Source organism: Scatophagus argus, chromosome 12 (genome assembly GCF_020382885.2).
Source record: "Scatophagus argus isolate fScaArg1 chromosome 12, fScaArg1.pri, whole genome shotgun sequence".
Lineage (NCBI taxonomy): Eukaryota > Metazoa > Chordata > Actinopteri > Scatophagidae > Scatophagus > Scatophagus argus.
Genome location: NC_058504.1, coordinates 17,875,604 through 17,886,204, shown reverse-complemented (window position 1 = coordinate 17,886,204; position 10,601 = coordinate 17,875,604). Strand labels below are relative to the sequence as shown.

The 10,601-nt window shown below is 39.6% G+C and overlaps 2 protein-coding genes across 2 annotated transcripts; both read right to left on the bottom strand.

Annotated features, from left to right (window-relative positions):
• Window positions 1–1,300: 1,300 nt before the first annotated feature.
• Window positions 1,301–6,957, bottom strand: LOC124067732 (X-linked inhibitor of apoptosis). The gene is made up of 8 exons (XM_046405298.1): window positions 6,751–6,957; window positions 4,786–5,077; window positions 4,126–4,693; window positions 3,870–3,969; window positions 3,640–3,718; window positions 2,619–2,658; window positions 2,265–2,441; window positions 1,301–2,149 (listed from the first exon to the last, which is right to left on the bottom strand). Exons 2-8 carry the CDS (start codon window positions 5,023–5,025, stop codon window positions 1,956–1,958), a joined length of 1,398 nt encoding a protein of 465 aa, XP_046261254.1. The 5' UTR covers window positions 5,026–5,077; window positions 6,751–6,957; the 3' UTR covers window positions 1,301–1,955.
• A 681-nt stretch (window positions 6,958–7,638) lies between these two features.
• psmd10 (proteasome 26S subunit, non-ATPase 10) lies at window positions 7,639–10,582 on the bottom strand. Its single transcript, XM_046405299.1, has 5 exons — window positions 10,339–10,582; window positions 10,160–10,258; window positions 9,703–9,849; window positions 8,392–8,558; window positions 7,639–8,121 (listed from the first exon to the last, which is right to left on the bottom strand). The coding sequence occupies exons 1-5, from the start codon at window positions 10,450–10,452 to the stop codon at window positions 7,968–7,970; spliced, it is 681 nt and encodes a 226-aa protein (XP_046261255.1). The 5' UTR covers window positions 10,453–10,582; the 3' UTR covers window positions 7,639–7,967.
• Between the last annotated feature and the right edge of the window lie 19 nt (window positions 10,583–10,601).

Sequence of the window (10,601 nt, the reverse complement as noted above, 5' to 3'; positions counted from 1 at the left end):
GCTATGTAGAACTGGGCCAGCAGTTCCTGAGGCAGGCCGAACTTTCTGAGTTGCCTCAGGAAGTAGATCCTCTGCTGGGCCTTCTTGATTACTGTGTCTATGTTTGCTGTCCACTTCCTGGGAGATGGTGGATCCCAAAAACCTGATTGTTTCTACCATGGACACAGTGTTGTTGAGTATGGTGATGTGGGCAGTGGTGGGGGGCTCCTTCTGAAGTCCACTATCATTTCCGCAGTTTTGAGTGGGTTAAGCTCGAGGTTGTTCTGACTACACCAGCGGAGCAGTTGATCGCCATTCCACCTGTAGGCAGACTCGTCACCCTCTTGGAAAAGGCCATTGACTGTTGCGTCATCTGCAAACTTCAGGATTTTGATGGACTGGTCTCTCAAGGAGCAGTTGTTGTTGGTGTCGAGGGAGAAGAGCAGATGAGAAAGCACACACCCGTGGGGAGCGCCGGTGCTTATTTTCCGATTGCTTGATGTTGATTTCCCCAGCCTCACCTACTGCTTCTGGTCTGTCGGGAAGTTTGTGATCCACTGACAGGTGAGAGCTGGCACATGATGAGATGGGTCAGCTTGGAGTGGAGAATTTCCAGGATGATGGTGGTGGGTTTGTGACTGAGTGGGTGATAGGTGTGAATGAGGGCTTGTCAAACCTGCAGACTACAGGCATTCAGCTCATCTGTTAGTTGATGGTTCTCTGCAGTGTTGGGGGATGGACTCTTGTAATTGAGATGTCTTGCAGGCCTCTCCACACTGATGCAGGTTTGGTGGCTGAAAACGTTTTCCAGCTTTTCAGAGTAGCGCATTTTTGCAGCTCTGATCTCTGTTGTCAGTGTGTTTCTGACTCAGCAGAGGGGACAGTGGACCTATTTATACTATGAACCTATTGTTTAAGATAACCGATCTAAAATTTCTAAAATGAGTGAGACAGAGAATTTAATTCATCTTTATTTAATTAGTCAACATTACATTCCATCTAGAAATATTAAGTTGATTCATCTATACCACCAAAATATAAATATTGTTTGGGTTCAAACTGAAAGATTATTTCCACAGAAGGCTGTAACAAACAAAAATCACATCAAACCTCACCAGAGAGAAATGTCTCTAGCTGGTAAAATCCCATGTAGTGTGTGAAACTGGAATATTAAGGATACTTGTTTCACAAAGTTATACAAACCTTCTCTTAGTGGGTGATGAGGTTGAGCTGGTGGCCTTTAACCACCAAATTCTGAGAACAGTTATAGTTAGAAAAATACAAAATCTAACAGTAATGAAAGAAAAAAAAACATTTGAAGCTCAGTCATCGAAGTTTATTCACTCTTCAAGACACAAAAAAGTACATGATGGAATTGTAAAATGATTTTGCACCACACTGATTAACTGCAGGCCCTAAACTAGAGTCAATTTTGCGCAAACATAGAGAAAACTGAGTCTAAAACATTAAATACCCTAGATGAAACAGATGAGAGGGACACATAGGTGTATGACACTGATGGTGCATCCCATATTTAAATCAATTAAACTGTGGCAAATATCTCAAATAAAACAACTGAATGAGACACACATATATTGACCTAGAAGGCAACTCTGGCAAGAAAGAGTGTTACAAAAAACAGAAATTGTTCTTTAGTGTAGGTTTTAGGACTCATTAATGGCTGAGAAAATCAACATCAGCTATTTATAATATGATCTCATCCCAGTATCAACAGCTATTTACCATCTAAGTGATTGTGAAAATATTCTTACTCATTCTCTCATTCACAAACAACACAGTCCTCATATATATATATATAGATATAGATATATCAATATACAGATATAGATCTATATATATATAGATATATTTACACGATACACGCTATGTACATTTAATGTTAAAATACAATATTATAAAGATTAAGTGAGAAAGCAGCATTTACCATTGACTTTGGGCAAGAATTAGTGTTTCCCTTAAGAGTTATAGGTCTTGATTTTCTGTGTTATGGCTCCACAGCAGATTGGACACTTGATAAGTGGCACTGAACATTCCTTACAAGCAACGAGATGACCACACGGAATGAAGACCATGCAAATATCTCTGTCCATACAAATTTTGCACTGTTTCTCCCTCTGCAGCTTCTGCAGTTTCTCCAATGGGTCCTCATCTGAAAAAATGAAAGATTAAAATGTGTTTGCTCATATTTAAATCATATTTTATATAATCAACAACAGTATCTATTTATACTATGAACCTGGTTCAGCATACAGCAGGTACAGTACCTAGTGTCTGTGCAGCATCACTATGTGTCCTGTCGTTAAGACAGTCCTCCATAAGTGCTTCCAGGCTGGAGTAGCCTGAGCCTGTCCTACCAATTTTCTCCAAGATGGTCCTTTCTACCACACTAGGCTCCAGACCGACCTCTAAGGCCTTCTGAGCCATCTCACACCGCAGCACATCTGTACACAAAGAGGAAATATCATTGTATACAACCACTTGTTTTAGTTGGTTATTTTTATTTGTCAGCGATGAAGGTCATGAATACACCTTCTCATTTTCTTTAAGTACAGGATATGTTTCAATTAGTTTTAAATGCTCAAAAACGGATAGTTAAATTGAAAAATATAAAAGTTTACCATTCCTGTCCCCTGAAAATCCATTCTGATGACTTGATGTCTGCAAACACACAAAGTCATAGTTATTTTCAGAATACTGCAAAATAAAAACATGAGTGACATTACTACAGGTAACAATATATACAAATTTTTCCACATGGCCAACCATTCAAAAGTTTGGAATCACTCATGATAAAAACAACATAATTCAAACAACAAATATATTATTTACACGTGAATCCGTTTGGCCCCAAAAGAAAAAGTGAATGATTTAAACTAAAAGTTAATTTCCGTACTGTATGTGTGACAGGAGACAATACTGTTGTAATCATATTTTCCACAAAATAGCTGTGGAAAACAAGCTATAACAATGTTACATCTGATTCAATATTATAAATCATTAATTCATATAATATTTTTTTCAAATTATAAAAAAATTAAATTATTCTATACAAATTAACCTATTCTATGATTTCTCCATGGAAAGAGCAGATGTACCCCCGTGGTACGGGGAACCACTGCCCTAAAATAAACTTCTGTTCTTGTTTTTAAGTTTTTAAGAATAGCTTCATAGAAGCAACATGCCTGTTAATTCCTGTTCATTGTTGTGCAACTGACAATAAAACAGGAGCCTGTGCCTAAATCATCTGTTTAAAAAAAGGAATCTGCTACAACTGAAATGCATGGAATGCCATTCAAAAATACACAGCAGTCAAACTTTTGAACAGTGGTGTGTCTGTGTGTGTGTATATACAGAGAAGTCTTAAACATATTGTTTTTCAATTTATTCAATCGAAAAGTAAAATTATGTCCGTGCATCACTGCACTGTTTCCCTGTCCTCACATGTGCCACATGTTAACACAGGTTAAGTATACAATAACTCTGGCTAAGAAATCAAATGATCAACAAGTTTATAATGCCGCTATCCTGATCCAGAAATCTGGTTTCATTTTTTGTTTTTTCTGTTTTGGTTTTTTCAATTCAGGTTACCTAAGAGTATATAAAAAGCACTGAGAGTATATAAAAGCACTGAATTCTTACAGCTCTGTTGTGTTGTGGGTCTTGAAGCTGGATACTGTTGATGAATTCTTGTCCTTTTTCTGCCAACAGGAAGCCACATCTGATTTAAAAAAAATGACAATCACGATAATTGTATCAAAACAAATGCAGAAGCAACAGCAAAAATAAAATTAAATAAAATCAAAATTTAAAAAACAAACAAAAAAAACTTGTGTGTGTGTGTGTACAGAGAACATCATGGCAGTCTTTACCCAGGATAGTACTTGGCATGTTCTTCCCAAGGGTCTTCCTCAGGCTGCCACCCTTTCAAGCCGCCACCACAGTGGAAACACAACACATTGTCTCCTGTCCCTGCAAGAACACAAACAGTTTACACTTATTAGCATTCACAGCTAGCCATGATCAAATACCAAAGACAATTTTGAATCACTCAGAGTTTTGATATGTTGTTGAATGTCCCTTCAGTCTCAATACTATTTTCCCCTTAGTCAGACATTAATGTTCTACCTGTGCTGTAAAAGCCAGCTCTGGCAAGCCTCTCTCGGTTTACAGGGAGCTCAACACCTGCAAAGCTAGCAAGCCTTTCCTCAAAACTCCCCATATGGACACGAGTGCTTGCATGTTGTCTGCTGTTCCAGTTCTCCTCCTCTGTACCCCCTTCGAATGGGATGTTGCCCACATCATGGCCGAGGATGAAGAAGCAGTTGGAGAAATGTTTGGTGTGTTCTCCCCAGGCAGTGTCCCCTGCTTCCCAGCCGCCCAGCATGCCACCACAGCAGAAACACTGCACCCGGTCGTTCTTCCCTAAGTAGTAGAAGCCAGCTTGAGCCAGATCACGAGGTCCCACCGGACCACCAGATGGCCAAGAAGAGAAGGTCTGAAGTCGGGCCTCCTCACTCCTCATGTGGGGGGCCATTGGGTAGGTGGACTCATCAACCACCCCTCCTGTTCTCAAAAGATATTCTAAGTCCTGTGCCTCTTCATTATAGGAGGAACCATTACTCAGTGTGCTTTCAGAAACTGGGTGAATACCGGTTCTGTGAGTGCAGCTGAGAAATCTGCATGATGGGGAAATCTGTAGCAACACAAAAAATGTGACTTAATTTTGAAAAGAATGAAAACAAAACAATTTATCACATTTGTTTGTTTTATAACTATCATGATTACCTCCTTATGCCTCTCCACAGGTGTGTCTTCGTTGCACCAGTTTTCCACAGTCTTCCGGCAGCTGAAACAGCGAACACGATCAGCATGGCCAGTGAAGTAGAAGCCAGCCTGGGCCAGTCTTACTGGAGAGACCCGCTGGGCCAGACTGGAGCCCCGGAATGAATCCAAGCGACTGTTCAGTAAGGAAAAATCCTCACAATCATCTGCCTCCAAATTGTTGTCTTGTCTGAGATCACACATGTTAGACCCAGGCAGGAAAGTGCTGCATGTATCAACTTGATGGAAACAATTTCTGCAGATAATAAAGAAAGAAAATATGCTGCTGGTATTAGATGCATATATTTTCAAGCAAATTTCTAAAAAAGGGTCCAATAATATCAGTGAAATAACTTCTTGCTACATTGTATGTCAGGGTTCAAGCACAGTGGAAAGCTGATCTGCACAGCCAGGCTGTTATATGGTCACTGTGCCTTTAAGAGAAGCAGCCAGACTGTGATCACATGCAGGCGCTGGTTATTCCATGTGAGGGACTGGCACTAGAGAGGTAGGACTGCCAAACACTAGTATTTGAAAGGGTGCATTCCTTTGCAACCGAAGGACAATAATAATATTTTCTTCTTAAAATTAGTTACATTGACACATAGGATGTACAACTAAAAAGACCAGCTGTATGGAGGTGTGGCATGTACTATTAAACACTGAGTGACTTCAGCCTAACACTATTGTTACTTTAAATTTTATTTGACCTGATGTTGTAACATATAGCCAACAGTTCTTAAATTAAGCACATATGAAAGGTTGTCTCACACTACGATGATCTCCGTTCCACAGTATGTTTGAGCAGGTACTGTGAGGAGACAAACTTGCTCTCTTGGCTCGAAACATTATTGATGGTTGATGCCACCACATGGCATAACTCAACAAAGGTACAGGGTGTGTATTAACGTGTAAAAGTATGTTGCAACACATCACAAGAAGCATGACACACTCCCACTTACGTACATTTTCCCAGAGGGTGGAACTTAGTAATAAAAAAAAAAACAAAAATTTTGTTGCTGTCACCTAGCCTTACTAAGCTGATGTCTTTTTTGAGTGCATGTGTAGCATTCTCAACTGTGTATTGTCCTGATCGTGTGACAAAAGCAGACTTAAGCCCAGGGTAGGCACAGCATAAAATTTATGTAATGGAAGATGTGTATTGTTTAAGTTTTTCCAGGAACTGTGTTTTGGGGGTTTGAAAACAAGTAAAGTAAACCGAACTTGATTCAACTGATTCTCTTAGCAATATCATACCACAGCATATCAGCACTGAGTTAACTATTTATTGAACTACGGCTATCGTTTAAGACGTATATTTACTTTATTGAAGAGAGCAGCTTGCAATCTTTGAACTGTGTTACGTGTCGGAATACTTTGAAGAAACAATCATTAAGTCAAAGTTCAGGTAGGCTGGGTAAAATGCTCGCTGAATATGCTTCAGTCAAACCTGCTTTGCACAAAGTTGAAGTACGGCCTCTAAGGCGTAAAATCATATTATAGCAAGTCATAGCTCACTTATCCACGTACTGTCGCTTATATTATCAGACTGTAACTACGAGCCCCGCAAACTCCAGAAAGATCACGCAGTTTGAGTTAAACAATAGAGACACAACAGCCCCGTATTTTCTGGCAGGCAAACTCCGACTGACAGAAACTGAAAACCGAAGGCTCGCTGGACAGACACACACACACACACACACATCAGCTCAGTGTTAAGACGAATGAAGCAATTTAATAAGCTACATCGACCAGTGCAGTCTAGAACGGGATCAGTGATCTTGAGCTGTAATGCTGAGTTAATGTTAGTAATCTAACGCCAATTGCAAACGTTAGCTAGCCAACTTACGTTAGCTTAGCTATTCTACTTCACGTCAGCTACGTCAAAAAAGTTATAATAAACTAGCATTACAAAACTTTAAGAATTACCGTTTAACACCTCACAGCCGCCAACTCTTCAGTCTCTAATTTCAGATGGTGTTGGGTGTGAACACCGCCCATAACAGAATCCAGTGATTAAAGAGAACAGTTTGTTTGACGTGACCTCGCGTTTAGGAAGTAAAATCGACTGGGTGTGAGTAATGCGCATCTCCTCGTGCGCATACCAGCTGACCACTGTTGTGACGTCAGGAATTTCTCCCGTAGCAGATCCACGAATGCAGGAACAGAACCATACGTACTAATGCATCAGTGATAATCACCCAATAGTATACTGTAGACACCATTCATAACAGAAACCACTTCGTTTGCAAGATGGCTTCTTTTACTTTTATAGTGTAAGCAGACTACATTTACCTGATAATACGTAGGTATAATTTGGAATACAGGACTTGTATTTGTAATAAAGCATTTTGCATTAGATAGATAGATACTTTTAGATAGATAGATACTTTATTGATCCCGAGGGAAATTGTAGTATTTATTTAAAGAGTTATCCCAACACTATTTATAGCAAACATGTTTTAGTATCCACACATTCTATAAATGCACTCATTCATTTTAGGCTTAAAAAGCTGGCATATTAAAGTGTTTTTTTTTTGTTGTTGTGTTTTTTTTTTTACTTTTTAAAATTATTATTTTAAATTAGAAAAGCAAGAAGATATGTGTCCCCAGAATAAATGCCACAAAAGTGCCCTGTGGTAGATAAGACATGATTAAATGCCCAACAGTGATGAACAGACTTCCAAATCTTCTACTGCTATCCAACGAAGGATCTCCCAGTCTCCAAAAATCATTGTGCAAGAAAGTATAACAATACTTTCTATGTTCCTCTTCTATTGGGGAAAATGTAATGCAGTGGAACCATTTCACAATAAATAAATGCATCCCCAATAACCTTTATTAACAAGCTGAACACTGATTTTATTTATTCATTTCTGTAACAATTTGAACTTCATAGAAAATAGGCTGCAGTTTTTAATGTAGAGTGCTTTTGATTAGACATCTGAGGTCTGAACAATTTCACTGCTCCATCTGAGAAGCAGGATGCAGTACACTTCAACTCTTCGCCCTAGCTCTTTCATCTTCCACAGGTTACACATCTGGGTGGCCGACGCCAGGCTGCTCAGGGGGGATTGACTGGGATGAGAATTCTCATTATGTAACTTACTGATGGCGGAGATTCAAGCAGTGACAAAATAAATGCATCATCCCTCCACAATCCGACGCAATAAGTTACCCAGACCGCCCTTGGCTAACTGGAGGGGGGTCTTCTCCTCCTTGTTCTCAATGTAGATGCTGGCCCCATGTTCCACCAGCAACTTGGCTGCTTCCACACGTTCCTCATCACATGCCAGGTGGCTGGTTAAAAAAAAAAGAAAGAAAAAGAAAAAAAATGCATGCAGAATTGTAAATACAAAAATGCTTTTGATTACTTTCATTTTAAAAGTTGTAAACACAACGTCTTTCTATATTAGGGTGGAGGTAAAAATCCCATGGCATGAGAAAACATGTTTTCAGTTTAGGTGAACAGACCCTTTGTGTTTGTGTTTGTTCATTCCCCTGCAATTGTGTGTTTGTGCCTGCAGCCACACTGTTGCACTGAACAAATGAAAACCTATTCACACATACAGCGGTGTGTTGCCCTGTGAGTCCTGGATGTTGGTGGAGGCACTCTGTTTGAGAAGCAGCTGGATGAGGCGGTAGTTGCCCTTGGCAGATGCTCTGTGAAGGGGAGTGGACTCCAACTTGTCGGTGGCATTGGGGTCCGCTCCGTTTTCCAATAACATCAGGGCAATCTATTAAAAATGAAAGCTGTATTACTCACATGCAACTAGCAACAAGTAACCTAGTTTTAAGTTCTGTGACATTTACATGAAATACACATTACATCCAATAAATAAATTCACAATTTTGATGTAGTGTTTGTGACTTTTGGCAAGTTGCTGACAGAAGAGTAATAGAGTAATTTCTGTGTTCCAATTACATGTTAAAATATTAATTGTACACAGTCTATTAATTTTGAATTTATTTTTTAAATTATTATACTTTATTAATCCCGAACTAGGAAATTGTTCCACAACCAAATTGTTCCTGCCAGTGCGGCGTGGAATCGAACCGGCCACCTTCCAGTCACAAGCTGCTTCTCAAACCTATAGGCCACGGCTGCCCCATTATATAATAACTGTCATGATATAAATTTTTTACATTTGATTTAATTATTATGGCAATGTGCTACTCCGAGTCCACCATGTTGCATGGCCATGTTACTATAGTACACCTTAGGGGAGTATGAGATGCGAGGTCTTCTGCTGGTTGTAATTTGCAACCACACCACTAGATGCCATTAACTCCTACACAATGCACTATAAAATTACTTAATAGTCTGCAGAAGTTGGAAGCAATGTCTTCTTGCAGTACATGTATTGTCCTAATGATAATTCAACCTTACTCAAAGAAAAGCAATGACAAAGCTAAAAAAAAAATATTACGAGTTTAACCAACAATTATTTTCATAATCGACACATCTAATGATTATTTTCTCACTGAAATGTTTGGACCATATAATAAATGACTGGAAATAAAACATAATTTTAACAACATGTATTGAAAGAAAGAAATTTATGTGTGTGGCACCAGGTATATCAAACTATCATGCATGCATCCATCCATCCATCCATCCGTCCACTTTCTATGCCGCTTATCCGTCATGGTCTCGGCAGGGCTGGAGCCTATCCAACACCCTGGACTGGTTGCAAGTCAATTGCAGGGCTAACACACACACACGTGGCCAATGTGGAGTAGCCAACTAACCTAATGTGCATGTTTTTGGGATTGTGGAAGGAAGCCGGAGTGCCCGGAGAAAACCCCTGCTGTGAGGCAAGAGTGCGAACCATTGCACCACCACTACCATCCAAATTTATTGCAACCAGGGAAACTTACCTCATATCTGTCTTTAGAGGCTGCGTAGTGCAGGGGGGTACATCCATTTTGATTTACTGAATTCAGCTGAGCTCCTTTTGATATTAAAGATCTCACTATGTCTTCTCTGCCCGCAGATGCTGCAATGTGAAGAGGGGTCCACGAAGCCTGGGAAGCAATATCACATTCCATTTCACAAAACAGCGTGAATTGAATGTAATTCATTTGCTATCAGTAGAACACTGGAATACCCAAATGGCTACTATAAATAAAGTTTCACAAAGGTATTAATTCTGTTATATTTTTAAGCGACAGTTTGGCCTGTTGTAATATTACATTGTAGGGTGCACCTACTGTATCTAGAATTTAATATCACACGTCAGACACATTAGAGGATGAGAGTAGTGTAATCCGCTTTGTTTGTTTTTCACACAGAACATCAAAATTTTGTTAAAAAAACAAAAAACATTCGACCTACATCATCTTGCAAATTCACTTCAACTCCCAGGTCAAGCAGAAACTCCACAATGTTGGTGTGGCCAGCAGAACAAGCCCAGTGCAGTGCGGTTCGATTGTCCTGAAGTTACAACAAAGACGGGGGTAATCTTGGAAAATGTCAATTGGCATTTGCCATGTCTTCAAGAGATACATTCTTACCTGATCCGCTTTGCAGGCAAGCGTTTTATCTGACAGGATAGACTGTTTTAATTTCTCAAACTGCCCCGTGTAAGCGAAATTACAGATCTCCACATCTGATACAGAACCCTCCATTGTAAAATACCGTAGACTTTCAGTGTCACAGAAAGCTTATGGTTTAACGTAGCTTAGTGGGTAGTAGTAAGGAGATGAAGCGTTATTTCGTTTCACATTTGAACCAGGATGAGCAATGACTCAGGAAATTATGAGCCGTACTTCCGCAT